Consider the following 21,630-nt stretch of genomic DNA (forward strand, 5'->3'; position numbering starts at 1 on the left):
CAGGTGTTGATGGTAAAATGCTGCTAGTTTTAGCGGCTCTTTACCGTCATTTTAGCGGTGCTATTCGGCTGCTAGTGGGGCGCATATAACCCAGCTAGCGGCCGAGGAAGAGGTTAAATGCGCACCGTGAAGCACCGCTGCCAAAAATCGCATTGCATGCGCTTTGGCAGTATCAATGGGCAGGAGTGGTGGGGGGAGGGGTATATACACCACTCCAAACGTGCTGCTTGCAGGACTTTTTTTTTTTTAACATCCTGCCAGCGCATCGCCTCCGTGTGACAGCACTCGGGGCTTCCACACAGACTGCAGGGGAGCCGTTTTGCAGGCACTTTACAGGCGCTATTTTTAGCCAAAAAAGCGCCTGAAAAATCCCCCAGTGGGAAAGGTGTCTGTTAGATTTTATGAAGGGGGATAAAAAAAAAAAGAGGGTCGAAACACGTCAGGGTTATCATTACTATTTTTTCATTGTATATACAGGTGTAGTGTCCACGTGATATAATCAATTTTTGTCCATATATGTACATATGTACCGTATATACTCGAGTATAGGCCGACCTGAATATAAGCCGAGGCCCCCAATTTACCACAAAAAAACTGGGAAACTTATTGACTCGTGTATAAGCCGAGGGTGAGACATGCCTGTCCATCCCTGTGTGTCCGTCCATCCCTGTGTGTCCGTCCATCCCTGTGTGTGCAGCCTACCTGTGTCCCGAGCCTGTGTGCTTCTGCCATGCCAGGATCGCCGCTCTTCTCGTCTGACAGACGGCATCGGCGCTTGGGCGGCCATTCCACTGTTCAAAAGCCGCGCCTCCGTCTGTGATAGGCGGAACACTCAATTTCCCAGCAGTCTGTGTTCCGCCTATCACGGACATCCTCTTATCCTCGTCCGTAGTATGAGGATGAGAGGATGTCCGTGATAGGCGGACCACTGACTGCTGGGAAATTGAGTGTTCCGCCTATCACAGACAGGGAGGCGCGGCTTTTGAATAGTAGAATGGCCGCCGTCTGTCTGCTCGACACGCTGATCAGGTAGGCAGACGGCGATGACTCGAGTATAAGCTGAGGGGGGCACTTTCAGCCTAAAAAAAGGGGCTGAAAATCTCGGCTTATACTCGAGTATATACGGTATAATGTTTTTTATTCACCAAGTGGAGTTCAATTCTTGACTACTGTGTCATCTATTCAATTCTCTTTTTATATTAATAAATATTTACATAACAAACTACTCGCTGCATTTCAGTAGTTATTTCTACTGTGTACAAATATAAGCTTTTACAGATAATATATTGCTGCTAAAAAACCCCACTCTAGGGGATATCTTTTTCTTTTTTGTTTTTCAAAAAAAAAAAAAAAGGAAAAAAAAAAAAAAAATCGGCCATCGGCCACCATGATTTCTAAATATCGGCATCGGCCAGAGAAAAACCCATATCGGTCGACCTCTACAGTACATGCAACATAAAACCTTACAAAATGTAAAATGTGGGGATAAAAGTGCACCCCAAATGTTATAGTTTCCCTTTGAAGATTGCCAGACTGACCCTCCGCTGAGTATGTAGCGGTGTATGCTGCTATTACCCGTTTATTAGTACAGAGCGTGTGATCAGGGAACACAGATTTATAGGCATATTATAAGCATATATTTCACTCTCTAACCAGGTCTACCCGACATACTCCACTTATTCTGACTGTTCTTCATTGACAGGAATTGGAAGGGGAAAATCATCAATTTTATGGTTGCTTTGGATCGTCTCCCTATTATTCTTGGACAGCATTAATGCCTACTAGGAATTGGCACCATCTCCTGTCTTCGTTTCCAAATGTAACATTTAACTAAGAGGCAGAGGACCGCCTGATATAAGAAAAAGGGTTTTTTCAGCCAGCTAGAGTGACAAAATGTAGCTTCCATTCATAAGATGTGATACTTAAACAAAAAAAAAATAAAAAAAATGTGTTAATTGGAAAAAACAAAAGCTTAAAATTGGATGAAGCTGAAAAGCGAAAACATAATACGATGAAGTAAAGTCGAGTTTTCTCTTGTGGAAAATGTTTCTGCTTGTTGGAAGGAAACCTTGAATGCAATGTTGGACAGGCATCTAGGCAACCTGGGGCCAGATGGGTATGTGGGGGTCATTTCATGGACATTTTTTTTCTGGTATGCTTAAAGTTGAACTCCAGGACATTTTTTTTTTTAATCACTTTAAGCCCCGGACCATTAAGCTGGCCAAAGACCAGATCACTTTTTTGCTATTCGATACTGCGTAGTTTTAACTGACAATTGCGTGGTCGTGCGACGTGGCTCCCAAACAAAATTCACGTCCTTTTTCCCCCACAAATAGAGCTTTCTTTTGGTGGTATTTGATCACCTCTGCGGTTTTTATTTTTTGCGCTATAACCCAAAAAAAGCCAAAATTTTGAAAAAAATAAAATAAAATAAAAAACACTTTTTTTTTACTTTTTGCTATAATAAATATCCCCAAAAAATATATAAAAAAAACTTTTTTTTTTGTCCAACAGTTTAGGCCGATACATATTCTTCTACATATTTTTGGTAAAAAAATAAATAAAAAAATCGCAATAAGCGATTGATTGGTTTGCGCAAAAGTTATAGCGTCTACAAAATAGGAATTTCTATGGCATTTTTATTATTTTTTTTTTATTAGTAATGGTGGCGATCAGCAAATTTTATCGTGACTGCGACATTACGGCGGACACATCGGATACTTTTGGTGCTATTTTGGGACCATTCAAATTTATACAGCAATCAGTGTGATTAAAAATGCACCGATTACTGTGTAAATGTGACTGGCAATGAAGGGGTTAACCACTAGGGGTTAATCACAGGGAGTGGAGATCAGTGTCCTGTCACTAGGAAGAAATGCTTGTTTACATCAGCATTCCCCCATTCTTCCTCACCGTGAGACGAACGCGGGGGACCCACGATCACACTCGCGGAGTTCGCGGCAGGGTCACGCGCGACCACATGGCAGCAAATTTAAAGGGACGTACCTGTACGCCCAATTGCCTGTCCGGGCCATTCTGTCAAAATAAATGTTGGTGTGGCGGTCGGCAAGTGGTTAAACTTACATTGGTCCAGCGTGGTTACATTCTAATTCCTGATATCTCACATTCACAGGGTGGCTGGGGATGCAAAAATTCATTGTAGTAGCCTGTGCCAAACAGTCGTAGCTCGACTCTTCTGAGGGCTGTTCGAAGTAATCTGCGGTCTGTATAGAGTACACAGGGGAGCATTTCCCCGATACCTCTGCCATTCAAAGAATGTTATGTATTTTTTCTTTTCCAATCGTTTTTTATTAACCGCTTGACGACCACCTCACGCCGATTTACTTCGGCTGATACATGTATACATAATTATGTTTGTTGTGTATAGTTTTCCATGATTGATTTTGTTTTTGTGCGCTTGTATTTTTAGTTCATTCATATATACCGTAATACTCCTGAGGAAGCTCAGCCGAGCGAAACATGTCGAGTGGTATATCTTGCAATGGCAAATTATTTGTGTATTACTGTATGGTGTAATATACTGGATGTAGTAGTTAACACAAACCAATTTTTAATCTAAATTGTTAAACATTGTTTTATTGTTTATAAATAAAAATTTATATTTTACATGTCTTATGCTCCTGCTGATTCGATTTAATCCACTACAATTTACTCCTTTAAATTTAATACAATACAATTTACTCCTGCACCTTTAAAGTCCCGGGGTTTATGGACCCCATTGTCCCCCTTTTTTGTTTGTGTACCTTAAAAATAATATAATAATTATTTGTATATTACTTATGGTAATTAACTCCTTGCCACCCAGGCCAATTCTGACACTTCTCCTACATGTAAAAATCATATTTTTTTGCTAGAAAAATTACTCAGAACCCTCAAACCTTATATATATATATATATATATTGTTTTAGCAAACACCCTAGGGAATAAAATGGTGGTTGATGCAACATTTTATGCTACACAGTATTTGCGCAGCAATTTTTCAAGCGCGTTTTTCTTGGAAAGAAACTGTCATGAATAATAGAAACAAAATACTAAAGTTAGCACGTTTTTTTGTATAATGTGAAGGATGATGTTACACCAAGTAAATAGATACCCAACATGTCATGCTTTAAAAATTGCGCACACTTGTGAAATGGCGCTAAGATGGATGTAAAGCCACTCTCATCCTTTCTAAACTACTGCAATATTGTTTATCTAGGAGGATATACACGCCTCCTGCATGTATCCTTATCTGTCAAATGTCTCCCCTCTGTCTGCTATGAGACCTAAAAAACTGCAGATTTTGTGGGCGGGTCTGTTGTCCAGAGCTCGGTGGGTGGAGTCGTGATGTCAGTAGACTCCCCGCCCACCTCTACACTCCCCTTATGAACATGCATTTTCTCCTGTGTATTTCTTACACTGAACTTCTGCTGTGATCACTAACATCCAGTCAAAACCCAGAAAAGTCCCCACATGACTTCAGCATGCCCAATCATGCTGAGGTGTGGAACATCCAATCCTGGCAGAGCAGCAGAAGAAAGGAGTGGGAGGGAATTAAAAAATAATGCTTGTATACTGCTGAGGGCGGCACAGTGGTGTAGTGGTTAGCACTCTCACCTAGCAGTAAGAAGAGTCACTGGTTCGAATCCCAACCACGACACTACCTGCCTGGAGTTTGCAGGTTTTCCCTGTATCTGCATGGGTTTCCTCCGGGTACTCCGGTTTCCTCCCACACTCCAAAGACGTGTCGCAGGTAGGTTAATTGGCTTCTGTCCAAAATTGGCCCTAGTATATAAATGGGGGCCAATTCACCAATGTGAGTGTGCAATGTACAGAGATAGGGACAATTGTAGACACTCAGGTTGAACTGGATGGACTGGTGTCTTTATTCAACCTTACTAACTATGTAACTATCTTAGGCTAGTGTACGAGATATGTAAATCACCTGTCACTCACAGCAAGGGGGAGGGTTTGACAAAGTTCTTCTCTGTTTGTCAAGATTTATCTAATTAAACAATAAAAGAGGATTGCTCAGAGCTGGATTAACTCTTTGTGGCAAGACTGGGCTCTAATGATAGGAAATCTTATACTCTACATTATGACATCAAAAAAATAAAAAATAAAAAATAAAAAAAAATTTGGGGTTTACATCCACTTTAAGAATCTCCATAGACAACGCTTTAAATTTTTTTTAGAGGTTACCTCTTTAGAGTTAAAGAGGAGGTCTAGTGCTAGAATTATTGCTCTCGCTCTAACGTTCATGGCATATGTAACCTGTGTGTATCTGGCTCTGATACTAGCCAATGCCTCACCAGCCACTGACCTCACTGCACGCCCCTGACCTCTACTTAAATGTAAAGGAAATATCTGCATTAGCAAAGACATTTTTTCATTTAAAGTGGACAGACAATGCCTTTAATGAACACAGTAAACGTCCATTAACCAGTTCCCAAACGGCGCACGCCGATGTACGTCGGCAGAATGGCACGGGCAGGCATATTGGCGTACAGGTACGTCCATTTTTATATGGTGCTCTGCCATCGCGTGCGCGCCGCCGGCCTCGATAACCGTGATCATCTCACGGGGCGGCTGAACGGGGAGATGCCATTGTAAACAGCATCTCCCCGTTCTGCCTAGCAACAAGTGACGCTGATCTCTGCTCCATGTGATTGGAGCAGAGATCAGTGTTCACTAACACAAAGCCCAGCCCCCCTCTCTGTTAGTAACACACCCCTAGGAACACTTAACCCCTACACTACCAATCCTGGTTAATCCCTTCACTGCCAGCGTCATTTACACAGGAATCACTGCATTTGTATAGCAGTGATTGCTGTATAAATGACAATGGTCCCAAAAATTTGTTAAAAATGTCCGATGTGTCCGCCATAATGTCGCAGTCACAATAAAAATCGCTGATTGCCACCATTAATAGTAAAAAAAATGAATAAAAATGCCATAAAACTATCCCCTATTTTGTAAACTTTTGTGCAAACCAATCAATAATCGCTTAATGCGATTTTTTTTTTAACCAAAAATATGTAGAAGAATACGTATCGGCCTAAACTGAGGGAAACATTTTTTTTTTTATATATTTTTGGGGGATATTTATTATAACAAAAAGTAAAAAATTATGCTTTTTTTTTCAAAATTGTCGCTCTATTTTTGTTTATAGCGCAAAAAATAAAAACCGCAGGGGTGATCAAATACCACCAAAAGAAAGCTCTATTTGTGGGAAAAAAAGGACGCCAATTTTGTTTGGGAGCCACGTCGCACGACCGCGCAATTGTCAGTTAAAGCGACGCAGTGCCGAATCGCAAAAAGTGGTCTGGTCTTAAGCCAGCAAAATGGTCCGGGGGGCTGAAAGTGGTTAATAGACAAAATGCAAAGCAGCGAGGAGAACGTTCCGTTTAGCGCATTTCTGCCACAAGAATTTGAATAATGTTTTAACCCACTTGCCTGACACCAGTGTGCATGCAGGACGGGTCAGAACTCAAACACACCATCCTCTGTCATCCTATCTCTGCTAATGTTCATTTGTCAAACCTCCTTCCCCCGCTATTCCACCTGACCAAACAGCACAACATGGTGGAAGCGACAGGAAGAACTCCGTCTCCAGAGTTTACAAGTCAGGCTTGCCAGACGAATATGTAAACACCGGCTGTGACCCCATCTCCGCACATTCCCAGCATTCATTTTTCTTTAAGGCCGTTCCTTTTACACCTGTGTTCCGCACTTTCTATTTACATTAAAGGATGATAAATAGGGGCGAGATATTTCATCTGCCGTCTGACTTCTTTACTACACAGAAGAGAAAAAAAGCAAATCCCCTCCACACAATACATACCTGCATCAAAAAGAAGACTGTAAAATCATTTGCTATTAAAAAGTAATGGAATTAAAAGCTCCTTTACAGAAGACGGCAATCAGAAAATATTTTTCTCCTCTTCAGGCTGATCATACATGTTACAATCTGGTTGCGCAATCACTGTACAATCTCCTTTAGATTTACAAAAATATGGAAGGGCCAACAGTCCATTCTGTTTCTAAACAGTAACACATATATAAGGCATACAGTGCCTTGCGAAAGTATTCGGCCCCCTTGAACTTTTCAACCTTTTGCCACATTTCAGGCTTCAAACATGAAGATATAAAATTTTTATTTTTTGTGAAGAATCACCAACAAGTGGGACACAATTGTGAAGTGGAACGAAATCGATTGGATTTTTGAAACTTTTTTAACGAATAAAAAAATGAAAAGTGGGGCGTGCAAAATGATTTGGGCCCCCTTGCGTTAATACTTTGTAGAGCCACCTTTTGCTGCGATTACAGCTGCAAGTTGCTTGGGGTGTCTCTATCAGTTTTGCACATCGAGAGACTGAAATTCTTGCCCGTTCTTCCTTGCAAAACAGCTGGAGCTCAGTGAGGTTGGATGGAGAGCGTTTGTGAACAGCAGTTTTCAGCTCTTTCCACAGATTCTCGATTGGATTCAGGTCTGGACTTTGACTTGGCCATTCTAACACCTGGATACGTTTATTTGTGAACCATTCCTTTGTAGATTTTGCTGTATGTTTGGGATCATTGTCTTGTTGGAAGATAAATCTCCATCCCAGTTTCAGGTCTTTTGCAGACTCCAACAGGTTTTCATCCAGAATGGTCCTGTATTTGGCTACATCCATCTTCCCCTCAATTTTAACCATCTTCCCTGTCCCTGCTGAAGAAAAGCAGGCCCAAACCATGATGCTGCCACCACCATGTGTGACAGTGGGGATGGTGTGTTGATGGTGATGAGCTGTGTTGCTTTTACGCCAAACATATCGTTTTGCATTGTGGGCAAGAAGTTGGATTTTGGTTTCATGTGACCAGAGCACCTTCTTCCACATGTTTGGTGTGTCTCCCAGGTGGCTTGTGGCAAACTTTAGACAAGACTTTTTATGGATAGCTTTGAGAAATGTCTTTCTTCTTGCCACTCTTCCATAAAGGGCAGATTTGTGCAGTGTACGACTGATTGTTGTCCTATGGACAGACTCTCCCACCTCAGCTGTAGTTCTCTGCAGTTCATCCAGAGTGATCATGGGCCTCTTGGCTGCATCTCTGATCAGTCTTCTCCTTGTCTGAGCTGAAAGTTTAGAGGGACGGCCAGGTCTTGGTAGATTTGCAGTGGTCTGATACTCCTTCCATTTCAAAATGATTGCTTGCACAGTGCTCCTTGGGATGTTTAAAGCTCGGGAAATTTTTTTGTATCCAAATCCGGCTTTAAACTTCTCCACAACAGTATTACGGACCTGCCTGGTGTGTTCCTTGGTCTTCATGATGCTCTCTGCGCTTTCAACAGAACCCTGAGACTATCACAGAGCAGGTGCATTTATACAGAGACTTGATTACACACAGGTGGATTCTATTTATCACCATCAGTCATTTAGGACAACATTGGATCATTCAGAGATCCTCGCTGAACTTCTGGAGGGAGTTTGCTGCACTGAAAGTAAAGGGGCCGAATAATTTTGCACGCACCACTTTTCAGTTTTTTATTTGCTAAAAAAATTTAAAATATCCAATAGATTTTGTTCCACTTCACAATTGTGTCCCACTTGTTGGTGATTCTTCACAAAAAATAAACATTTTATATCTTTATGTTTGAAGCCTGAAATGTGGCAAAAGGTTGAAAAGTTCAAGGGGGCCGAATACTTTCGCAAGGCACTGTATATATAGCCATACAGTATACGTTTTTTTTTTTCCGTTCAACCGTTGGGTTGACAGAATAAAAAAAAAGTACCAATTCCCCCATCTTCACATTCGAGGTGGATGAGGAAATCACTACCACTGTGCTATTGTGCGCTCGTAGCAGGGAGACTTCCCCTCTGTAAGAAGACTATGATCGGTGTTGCCGGCGGCACTGATCGTTTGGGGAAAACCCAACAGGGTGGTTGCACAGAAGTTGATCGATAGATTTACTTCTGTACAATAAGAGCGCCCATTTATGGATTACAATTCAGGCAGTCCTCGCTGAACCCACCAAATTTCTATACATGTATGGCTGCCTAAATGACTTTGTTGTTGGTAAAGCTGAAAGTGATTAAGCAGACTGTAACGTTTATGATCAGTTTAAAGCGGACTATACATGCTACAATCTGTATACAATTTCTATTAGGTTTACCAAATCTATGTGATGGAAGGGCATACCTAAACAGTTCACTTGATTATAAAAAAGAAAAAAAAGAAAAAAGAAAATTAGTTGGGACTTTAAATGAGGAAAAACAGGGGCCGTTGCAGTCCCCTCCTCCATCCCGGTTCAATATATAAAAATAGGAGAGAGTAGCTAGCGGGACTTTTGCATGAAGCACACGGGAGCAATGGAATAAATTAAATCAAAATTAGTTTTTAATTCATTAGAATTGTTTATAAAGTATTCATACCAATTGATTCCATACATTTTACTATATATAAATATTTACGTATTGTTCCACATATACAATTCATAGAAAATATAGCACATTGATTACACATTCCAACAAAAAGTTGGTACATATATTATGAGATACAGGCAATAATTGAAACATGATTTAGTATGATGGAGTTAATGACTGTACAAATATCACAAAAGGGCCACAAAAATAGAATTAAAATAATAATAATGTTATTTTAATTCTATTTTTGTGGCCCTTTGTGTGATATTTGTACAGTCATTATTGGTATGAATACTTTATAAACAATTCTAATGAATTAAAAACGAATTTTGATTTAATTTATTCCATTGCTCCCGTGTGCTTCATGGAAAAGTCCCGCTAGCTACTCTCTCCTAGTTCACTTGAATAGTTTCCAATTAGGCCGGCTATTACACAATATAGTTGTTAGTTGCAGGGCCGTCATTAATATTGATTGGACCCTGGGCAAAACTTTTCTTGGGGGCCCCCCCTCCCCATGCAATTTCACTCTCCACCTGCTCTGAGACATACAATAAATAGCAGCTAGACTCAACATCAGTTTACTGAATCATATCAGGCAGCTATTGTGATTGGTTGTCAGAGGTTACAGTGTATCATTATCGCTCACTGACTGGTTGCTAGAGGTTACAGCACAGCTCACTAATTCGTTGCTAGAGGTTACAGCACCTGATTTCTGTTTGTTGACTGGTTGCTAGAGATTACTGTGGATATGACCTCAGGGGGGGGCATGATATACATATCAATGCTGCCAGCCGCTGATATTTACATATGAATGCCACCGCTATTTACATATGCAGGGTATTTACATATAAACACAGGGTCTGCAGGTGAGTCAATAGGGACAATAGGGCAGAGCTGGGCAGCATTAGTAGCAGCACTTCACACTGAGATATCAGGACACAGCACAGGACTAAAACCTCAAGGGACAAGGGAATTTAAACCAGGATAGTTGGCAAGTATGAAGTATGAGGCAGCTGCTTTGGGCCCCACAACAATGACAGGGCCCAGGGCAGCTGCCCCTTTTGCCCTGGCTTAAAAACGGCCCTGGTTAGTAGATGCAAATATGATTTTACAATCAGATTTGTAACGTGCATCGTCCTCTTCAGCCAGAACACTGGAAAGTGGTTGGCAATTAGTTTTACTTTGCACATTGCACTGAACAAATGAATAAGCAATGAAAAAGAAATGAGCAGTACCAACCATAACCACAGGAGACCTGCAAGTCGGCGATTATTCGAAGTATATTGTTCATCTGGTTGGAACGCTGCTCATTCTCCATGATGCTTCCAGATGCCGGGTATGCAGAGTCGACGTAGATGAGATCCAACAGGTAGATTCCTGTGAGCAAAACACAAAACAGCAAAGAATGTGAGTAGCATGTAATATGCGATCAAATAATTATAATCCACAAGGTAAAACATTCCAGCAAAAAAACGAAATATAAAGTATAGCGATTTCATACAAATAATATATTACAGTTATAATGGCCACAACATCCTATTAAATCCTAGTGATAAAACTCAGGCAGTACGTATCTCTGGTTACATTGGCTTCCTGTACTTTCTCTCTCTGTGCTCCACTGCTCATGGATCTCAGAGCAGAGAGCAAGATTAAAATTATAACAAAGGATCAATGCAAAAAAAGTTACAGTATCAACCATATAATGTAATGGTATAAAGACACGTGAAAGCTACTGATTAACCAAAAAGAAAAAAAAACAAAAACGTTGTTACACAGTTACAATTTTTTTGGTTAAATTATGCCTCTCATCGTGCAGGGAGCTGGATCATGTAGAAATCTTCATTGCAGAGATGTCAGTTTTCTTCCTGCGACTGAACTTTCGGCACACAGGGGGTTAATAGATCTGGGATGAACTTCTGCGGGGGGGGGGGGGGGGGGGAGTTTCCGATGAGGACCCGCCCCTTTCTCCCTTCTCCTCCCCTGAGTGAAGTTCTTTCATTGGATCCATCAATGACGAGTCACATGGTTTTCTCCCCCATTCATAGATTGTGTTACATGCAATTAGGCCTGAAACAACTAATCGATTAATCGACAACTAATCAATTATGAAATGAATCGATTACTATTTTCACAATCGATTAATCGGCCAGTAACATAATGGGGTTAAAAAACTAAAATGAGCCCTTTATAGTACAAAAAGAGCAAATAATCGCTACTGTAAATATTACTTTCACTGTTCTACAGTAACACAAAATGAACCCCTTCCAGTAGCGATTATCTGCTTTTTTCTACTATAAAGGGCTAATTTTAGTTTTTTTTTAACCCCCATTATGTTACTAAACGCATTAGATCTGGTTCACATCTGTGTGTTTTTTGGTGCTTTTTGCAGAAACGCACTACAGTTCATTTCCATGGTTTCCTATGTGGGACACGTTCACATCTGAAAGGGTCGGGGACTTTTAACGCAAAATGGTGTTTTATTGGTTCAATATACTTCAATGGAGAAGCTGCAGAAAAGCGTGCAATGCGTTTCTGCAGCAATTTGTGCCAATTCGGCCCAAAAAAAAAAAAAAGCAAAAATGCAAATTGCAGTAAAATCACGTGCCCAAAAATCAAAAACGCACAGCAAAAAGCACAGCAGAAACAGATCAAAAGCAAAAACTGCGTAGGTGTGTACCGAGCCTTATGCTGACCACACACCGATCAATTTTCAGACGAGAATATTCAGACGAAAAAATCGTTGTACATTCGCTGAATGAAATAATTTTTTTTGAAATTTTCACTTGTTTTTAACATTCTGTTTTTAAAATTAATGTAATTTCTGAACGAAAACCACATCCACTGTCTGAAAATTCCTTAGACTAAGAAGTTTTCTATTATTTCCAAATTTTCCCGTCACTGTGGTTGAAAATGAACGTCAATTTGACCCACTTTTTTTTTTTTTAAAGGTTATTAACCGATTAATCGAAACAATAATCGGCCAACTAATCGATTATGAAAATAATAGTTAGTTGCAGCCCTACATGCAATAAAAACATGAAACTTTACTCAATGGAGGAAAGCTGGTGGTGGTGGTGGTGGTGGTGGTGGTGGGGGGGGGGGGGGGGTAGCTGGACTTTGTTGGGAGCTTTTTTTTTCTATGAAATTTAGCCTGAATCCATTAACCCCCTGCATGCCAAAATTTCGGAGCCAGAAAGAGGATGGGGCATCCCCGCAGTAAATATTTCTCCAGGATCCAGCTGACTGCGCCGTGGCGAAGATATTTCATTACTGGTAAGTAATCGACCAATAGCTGTAGGGGCTTAAAGTACCATTCTGAAATACCAGCAAACAGGAACCGACCTTTATTGCCATCACAGACTAGATAAGAGGGGATTTATACACCAGCGTTCAGTTTGTTTGCTGTTGCTCTTTACCAAGACATTAGGATTTTGAAGAGCAACCATGATAATTCTTAAGACCAGTTCGTGCGAAATGCAGTGCGGTTTTTGTGTAAAACACCAGTGCGGTGAGTTCCAGTTCCAGAGTAAAAAGTAGAACATGAACTGTCTTGGAACGGGGTAAAACATCATAAAACGCACCGGAACGCAAGGTTTAATTTTAAGATTAAAAGCCTTCTGTGCACAGCAGACCCCCCCCCCCCCCCCCAAATACTTACCTGAGCCCCATCTCTACCAATCAATGTTCACGAGTGAATCAGCCGTCCAGATTGGCTGAAACACAGCAGCGGCGCCATTGGCTCCTGCTGCTGTCAAACTCAGTCAATCAGGAGAGAGAGGGGGCGGGGCCAAACCGCAGCTCCGAGTCTGAATGGATACATGGCTGCCCCATAGCAAACTGCTTGCTGTGGGGGCACTGGACAGGAGGGGGGGGGGGGCAGGAGCTCCAGCCCAGGGATCCGAGAAGTGGAGGATCTGGGCTCCTCTGTGCAAAACCACTACACAGAGCAGGTAAGTATAAGATGTTTGTTATTTTACTAGAAAAAAAAAAATAAAACAAGACTTTACAATCACTTTAAAGCGGAGGTCCACCCTAAAATGGACCTCCGCTCATCTGATCCCCCCCCCCTCCGGCGCCACAATCGGCACCTTTCAGGGGGGAGGGGGGTGCAGTTACCTGGATAATCCAGGTAACTGCACCCACTTCCGGGCTAGCTGTCTGCGGAACGAGCGTAGGTTACGCCCCCGTTCCGCAAGCGCCCGCCCCCTTCAGCAAGTGCCCCGCTGCCTGCTGGGAAACACACAGCTCCCAGAGGCAGCGGGGACCGTCCGGATTGCGCCGCGCGGCTCGCGCATGCGCAGTAGGGAACCGGGAAATGAAGCCGAAAGGCTCCATTTCCTGATTCCCATACCCAAGATGGCGGCGGGACCCGGCAGCCGAGCGAGCGATCGGCTTCGGGTGCCGACATCGCGGGCGCGCTGGACAGGTAAGTGTCACTATTTAAAAGTCAGCAGCTGCAGTATTTGTAGCTGCTGGCTTTTAAAAAAAAAAAAAAAAACGCGGAGTCCCGGTGGACTCCCGCTTTAAATGCTTTTAGGTTACACACTATGAGAAAACGAAGAAAAATTATTTTTAAGGCACGATCGAGAACCTAATAAGAACAAAAAAAATTAACTGTGTAATAAAGCAACACTGCATAAGAAGGAGCTGAGAATCCATGTACATGAGGCCTTCTAAAGAGGTCAGGTTTTGGTGGGTTTCTAAAGGTAGGTACACACTAAAATTTGGTGAACGAGCAACTGGTTTCCCTTGATGTTTCACAGCAAGTTTAAACCATAGGATGGAAATAATGTCTGACAATTCTCATACTCCAAAGGCTTTTTTTTTGTTGTTTATTGTTTCGGATTATGAGTTACATAGTTAGGTTGAAAAAAAAAAGACAAGTCCATCTAGTTCAACCATAAAAATAAATAAAAAATAATCTCGTACAATCCCATATACCCAAGCTGATCCAGAGGAAGGCGAAAAATCCCAGCAAAGCATGATTCAATTTGCTACAGCAGAGAAGCAATCAGATTTTCTCTGGATAAACTTTACCTATCAATAGCCATGTCTCTTATCAGTTTGGTTGCCCTTCTCTGCACTTTTTCCAGTTCCCCGATATCCTTTTTGAGAACTGGTGCCCAAAACTGAACTGCATATTCCAGATGAGGTCTTACTAATGATTTGTACTAGAGCTGCAACTAACAATTAATTTGTCTGTCGACTAATCTATCGATTATTTTTTCGATTAGTCAACGACTATCCGATTATTTTTTTATTTTTATTTTTTAATGAATCTAGTGGGTTTTTTTGATTAGCTAATTAATCCTTTGAATAACATTGAGAGTATTGTATTGGCTGGCAGAGTATTGGCGGGCAGAGTATTGTACTGTATTGGCTGGCAGAGTATTGTATTGCAGAGTATTGTTTTGCAGAGTATTGTATTGCAGAGTATTGTTTTGCAGAGTATTGTTTTGCAGAGTATTGTTTTGCAGAGTATTGTATTGCAGAATATTGTATTGCCTTGCAGAGTATTGGCTTGCAGAGTATTGTATTGGCTTGCAGAGTATTGTATTGGCTTGCAGAGTATTGGCTTGCAGAGTATTGTTTTGCAGAGGCTGGCAGAGTATTGTATTGGGTGGCAGAGTATCGGGCTGGCAGAGTATTGGCTGGGTATGGAGGGATGGCTGTTTCCATCCGACCTCTCCCCTCCACTGCACAGATCAGTACAGAGAGGGGAGAGAGAAAATGGCGTCATGTCATGACGCCGTTTTGTTTACAAGTGATCGCTCCAAAGGAGCGATCACATTGTAAACGCCTGCGTGTAGAAAGATGGCCGCCGCTTCAGAGATAGGCCGAAGCTGCGGCCTTTCCTAAGGCCGAGACCGCAGAGCGCTCCGCGGATCGCGGCATGTGCGCTTGCATCACGGATCGGTGACGATCCGTTGCACCCCTAGGGACGGCAGCACGGATGGGGAGAAGAGAGGGTGACGACGGCACGGAGGGGGAGAAGAGAGGGTGACGACGGCACGGAGGGGGAGAAGAGAGGGGGACGACGGCACGGAGGGGGAGAAGAGAGGGGGACGACGGCACGGAGGGCAGCGGTAGATACTAAGCACTGTCACCACTGTGACGCATCGACGCCCTGCACGCACGTCTACGTATTTTTGTAGTCGACGTAATCGATTACGTCGACTCGTCGTGGCAGCTCTAATTTGTACGGGGTAAAATGATCTCTCTCTCTGGAGTCCATACCTCTCTTAATACAAGAAAGGAAATTGCAGCTTGGCATTGCATGTTATTATTGAGCTTATGATCTACCAAAACCCCCAGATCCTTCTCCACTATGGATCCCCCCAGATTCTTCTCCACTATGGATCCCCCCAGATCCTTCTCCACTATGCATTAAGGTGAAAAAACATCTGACAGTGCCTGCGCCCCCAGCCCCCCCGTTTTACTTACCTCACCCCTCGAAAGTCAGGCGCTAGTCCCCCGACGTCCTTTCCACCGTTCAGCCTGGCCGCTGATTGGCTGGAGTGGATGGAAAGCAGCGCAGCCATTGGCGCACCGGGGGCGGGGCCGTGTGATACAGCGAGCGGCTATAGACCCCGGCTGTATCACGGGAGCGCGCCCACAGATGCTTCTCACCATGCGAGGCAGCTCGCATGAATGTGAGAAGTACCTGTGGGAGGAAGCCGAGACAGCCGCCGAGGGACCCCAGAAGAGCAGGTTCGGGCCACTCTGTGCAAAACGAGCTGCACAGTGGAGGTAAGTATAACATGTTTGTTATTTAAAAAAAAAAAAAAAAAATTCACTTTACAATCCCTTTAAACAGATCTTTTAAACACGCCTGGTTAGGCTTGTTGCACCTATGCAGGATTCTGACAGTCTGGATTGGGTGCAATGCAATTTGCAATGTATGTAATAGATCAAAATGGTATATTTTTTGAGAATCTACTTTCCATAAAACCAAATATCCTGACTCTGCTCTACATCATACTCTATTACTAATTAATATAACAATGATCGAAATTATTCAAAATGTAAAATAAAAGAAAATAAAAAAATAAAAAAGACATTTGGTCTTGGGACGCACCTCAATGCAGCCAGCTACCAGACAACTCGGTTCTTATGGTAAAAAGCATGAAGGCCAAGCCAGGTCCAGTAGTAGACAATACAGAATACATGTGTAAGGGACAGGTGCTCATGAACTAAACTATATGAAAACTTGATCTCCTTGCAGACTTAGAATTGTACATGATTTCTTTCACGGATCCTTCCATCAATCACATCTTTCATTCTGTCCCCACTTCACATCCACGATGGACTCCGACTTTCCACACAGGAACCTCAAGGTGAACTTTGTGGTCAAGGTATGTTAGCTCAGAGACTTTTAGGAGCTGCTAGGGAATATTTTTGTTAAAATCCAGACAGATTTGTCCTTCTGGGCTAAAAACACGAGATTTTTGTGGTTACCTATGTAGGCACAAGGAGCGATTACCATCTCCCAAGGAAGCCGTCAGCCTTCATCTTATGTTAGTTGGTTCAAAATAGCCTTGAGGATTTGTAATGCCCCCTTGTAGATACATCCAACTGCAAGTCTATTTATAGATGGAAAAAAAGGGCTTCTAAAAGGGGCACCAAATTCCTGATTCCAAAGCAAACGAAATGACTTCAGTACATTTCTATATCGGAAACATATTATGCAGCGATGTACAGAGGACAGAGGACTGTTCATATCGATCCGCGCCGCAGAAGAGTTCCCACTTGTAATGTCCCTTTGGCGTTATCCAAGTACGCATACACGTAATGGGACATTGTAGAAAGAAGGATCTGGTCCACCAACGCATTTTTGGATAAGAACAATGGGAGAAAAAAAAAACTGTTTTTCAAGTAAAATTTGAAAAGAATAGGCAGAAAACTTCTGGGCAGCGGTAGCCCGTCCATTAGGGGCACCCAAAAAACGGAGCGCCAGCCGCCACTGCTTCTGGGTTTTAATCAAGTGAATTTGAGAAACTCTGAAATCCAAAACAATCATGGCAAGGATATTTGCAATCTGTCATCGGGCGGTGTCTTGTGCAACCAATCACAATATATTTTAGTGTACTCATAACAGAAAACAACCAAGTTGGCAGATACTGCTGTTAGTGCGCTGTTTAACCACCTTCAGACCGGACCATTTTGCTGGTAAATGACCAGAGGTCTTTTTACACTTTGGCACTGCGCTGCTTTAACTGGTAATTGCGCGGTCATGCAATGTTGTACCCAAACAAAATTTGCGTCCTTTTCTTCCCACAAATAGAGCTTTCTTTTGATGGTATTTGATTGCCTCTGCGATTTTTATTTTTTGCGATATAAACGTAAAAAGACCGCAAATTTTGAAAAAAAATGATATTTTCTACTTTTTGTTATTAGAAAAATCCAATAAACTCAATTTTAGTCATACATTTAGGCCAAAATGTATTCAGCCACATGTCTTTGGTAAAAAAAAAGTCAATAATTGTATATTTATTGGTTTGCGCAAAAGTTGTCACATCTACAAACTAAGGTACGTTTTCTGGAATTTACACAGCTTTTAGTTTACGACTGCCTATCTCATTTCTTGAGGTGCTAAATTGGCAGGGCAGTACAAAACCCCCCCAAATGACCCCATTTTGGAAAGTAGACCCCCTAAGGAAATTGATAAGAGGCATGTTGAGCCCATTGAATATTTTATTTTTTTGCCTCAAGCGATTGAATAATGACAAAAAAAAAATTTTTTTTTTTTTTTTACACAAAGTTGTCACTAAATGATATATTGCTCACACATGCTATGGGCATATGTGAAATGACACCCCAAAATAAATTCTGCTGCTTCTCCTGAGTACGGGGATACCACATATGTGGGACTTTTTGGGAGCCTAGCCGCGTACGGGGCCCTGAAAACCAAGCACCGCCTTCAGGCTTTCTAAGGGCGTTACAGTTTTGAAGGCCATAAAATGCCAAGATGGCACAAACCCCCCCCAAATGACCCCATTTTGGAAAGTAGACACCCCTAAATTTAGGGGTACACTAGTGAGACTAGGTAATAAATGGCGGGTGCCCTGAAACTATAAAAAAATAACTAACCAACCAGCGTCACCTGTAACAGTTATATGGTGATCACTGGTGAAAGGGTTAACTAGGGGGCAATCAGGGGGCTTTATGCGGTAGTATTTGGGGGTCCCTGGCGCTATAAAAAGCTGCGGCGAACCTAAATACCTACCTGCCTAACTAGCGTCACCTGTGACACTAATACAGCGATCAGAAAAACGATCGCTTATTAGGCTGGGTTCACACTGGAGCGATGCGGGAACGCCACGAATGCGCGGCGGGTTCCCGCATCGCATGCCTCCCGGCGGCAGTTCACACTGCCCTATGCGAACTGCTGGGAGTGTCAGTGAAATGTTAATGACACCCCCAGATCAGTTCGCATATCGCAGTGCGATCTGCAAACTCGGATCGCATGGTGTGAACACCCATGCGATCCGATTCTGCTGCGGACCAAAAAAAGGGTCCCGTGCGAGTTTGCGGCGGGTGCGACACGAATTCAGCCATACTATCTGTATAGCTGAACTCGAATCGCACAGAGATCGGATGTGATTTGCACTGCAGTGCGGTGCAAATCACATCCGTTCTCATAAACCGCTGCAATGTGAACCCAGCCTTAGTGACACTGGCGACGGGGGGTGATCACGGGGTTAAACCTTTATTGGGGGGGTTAGGGGGGTACCTTAGAACTAAAGGGGGCTAACCCTAACTGCCCTAACAGTTATTAGTCACAAATGACACCCGCCGGGTGATCAGGGGGTTAAACCTTTATTAGGTAATAAATGGCGGGTGCCCTGAAACTATAAAAAAATAACTAACCAACCAGCGTCACCTGTAACAGTTATATGGTGATCACTGGTGAAAGGGTTAACTAGGGGGCAATCAGGGGGCTTTATGCGGTAGTATATGGGGGTCCCTGGCGCTATAAAAAGCTGCGGCGAACCTAAATACCTACCTGCCTAACTAGCGTCACCTGTGACACTAATACAGCGATCAGAAAAACGATCGCTTATTAGGCTGGGTTCACACTGGAGCGATGTGGGAACGCCACGAATGCGCGGCGGGTTCCCGCATCACATGCCTCCCGGCGGCAGTTCACACTGCCCTATGCGAACTGCTGGGAGTGTCAGTGAAATGTTAATGACACCCCCAGATCAGTTCGCATATCGCAGTGCGATCTGCAAACTTGGATCGCATGGTGTGAACACCCATGCGATCCGATTCTGCTGCGGACCAAAAAAAGGGTCCCGTGCGAATTTGCGGCGGGTGCGGCGGGTGCGGCGAATGGCTGAACTCGAATCGCACAGAGATCGGATGTGATTTGCACTGCAGTGCGGTGCGAATCACATTCGTTCTCATAAACCGCTGCAATGTGAACCCAGCCTTAGTGACACTGGCGACGGGGGGTGATCACGGGGTTAAACCTTTATTGGGGGGGTTAGGGGGGTACATTAGAACTAAAGGGGGCTAACCCTAACTGCCCTAACAGTTATTACAGTCACAAATGACACCAATGCAAAAAAAAAAAAAAAAAAATGACATTGGTGTCACTGTGACTGGGGGGCAGGGGTAATTGGGGGGGGTGATCGGGGGGGTGTGAGTGTGCCTGGCATGTTCTACTGTGTGTGTAGAGTGTTGGTGCAACTCACCGATCCGCTCTCCTCCGTGTCGGAACGAAAAATACCGACACGGAGGAGAGAATACATCACTTCCTCTCCTGTGTTTACATTACAGGAGAGGAAGTGATGTCACGGGGGATTCCTATTCGTCGGGAGCGATCGCGAGGGGGTGGCCATGAATGAATGGCTGCCCCCTCGTCCCGGATCGCTCCCGGACGAAAACCGACCGCCGCAGGCACCGGGCGGGGGCCCGATCGGGCCCCCGACCCGCGGGAGGCAAGGGACGTACATGTACGCCAATATGCCTGCCCGTGCCATGCTGTCGACGTACATCGTCGTGCGGCGGTCGGCAACTGGTTAAAGTACACCTGCTAGGACACAAACATGGGAGCTGTCATTGCTGACCATCTTCTGAAAATGCTGGCTGCCTGGCTGTGTCTTTCTTTAATACTTCCTAGTCAGATATTTAGAGCATGACGATAAAAGGTCAGCAATATACCTTTACTCATTCCAAGTCTGTGTCTTACAAAGCATTGAAAGTGGTTGTAAACCCTCCCCCACAAGTTTGTCCCATGTAAATGAGCATAAAAAACCCCCTAATGAACACGGCTTGTAGATATCTCCTTACTTGCTTAGTATTGCTGTAATCCTTTTTGTTCTTTAGAAAAACATCACTGAGCATGCCCAGCTCTCCCCTGATTTACGGCACACTCTCTATGTCTTATCTATCTGTTATCAGGACTTCCTATGGCACAACACTGAACTCCCAGGAGGCTGCAGAATCATTCAGAGCTTCCTCCTACACACCATGTGACCTCACATACAGTGTAAACCAGGGAATCGGACAGCAGTACTGCAGTCTTATCAGCTGAAGCTGATAGGACTCACACAGGCAAACTGTCATGGTTATGCAATAGAGTTCGTCTGCTTACCTGTCTGCATGTGTTCATTTCTAGAGACCAGCTGAGCCTCACCTGACTGCTTTTATAATCCATCCTCTGGCATGGCTCCACCCTAGCTCCTATCAGACTACTCTATATTAACCTGTGCACTGCTAGCCTATCCTGCTGATCAACCTTTGTGTGTTAGCTTCCTGTTTCCTGCCGTGTGCTCTGCTACTGTTTTCCGTTACCGACTTTGGCGTGTCTTGACAATCCTTGTTTACCTGTGATCCTGACCTTTTGGCGTGTACCCGACTATTCTTTTCTGCTTATGGCCCCGGCCTTGGCTTTGTCCCTCACCATCCCTATCCTCCTGTTGCCTACTGTGGGTGTGAGCTGGGGGACCCTGGGGGTCGCGACCTGGAGCCAGTTGCAGCCAAGTCCATCCTCACCACCAGAGGCGCTGGTGAACACCTGCTGGCTCTTAGACTCCGCGCCCCAAGGAATCTTACGCTCTAACCCCAGTGGGATCTGCAGCAGTCAGCCGTAGTGTCCACAACCTTGCGGTGCACCCCTAAACTCTACGGTGTGCATCTGTCACCTGGGCTCTAGGTGACCTGACACAAACACTAGATAATCGGCACAAGTAAATACTATGAAATAAACAAGTAACC

At 43.4% G+C, this 21,630-nt stretch overlaps 1 protein-coding gene across 5 annotated transcripts in view; it reads right to left on the reverse strand.

The window, feature by feature from the left end:
• RALGPS1 (Ral GEF with PH domain and SH3 binding motif 1) overlaps nt 1–21,630 on the reverse strand; it is a 659,487-nt gene that overhangs the window by 173,724 nt on the left and 464,133 nt on the right. For all 5 annotated transcript variants that reach the window (XM_077484871.1, XM_077484870.1, XM_077484869.1 and 2 more), the window contains exon 10: nt 10,645–10,782. In XM_077484871.1, the coding sequence (XP_077340997.1) occupies nt 10,645–10,782 (138 nt within the window). The remainder of the gene's footprint in view (nt 1–10,644; nt 10,783–21,630) is intronic.

This window comes from Lithobates pipiens, unplaced genomic scaffold (genome assembly GCF_037356315.1).
Source record: "Lithobates pipiens isolate NorthernLeopardFrog02 unplaced genomic scaffold, aLitPip1_a1.2 Scaffold_166, whole genome shotgun sequence".
Classification (NCBI taxonomy): Eukaryota; Metazoa; Chordata; class Amphibia; order Anura; family Ranidae; genus Lithobates; species Lithobates pipiens.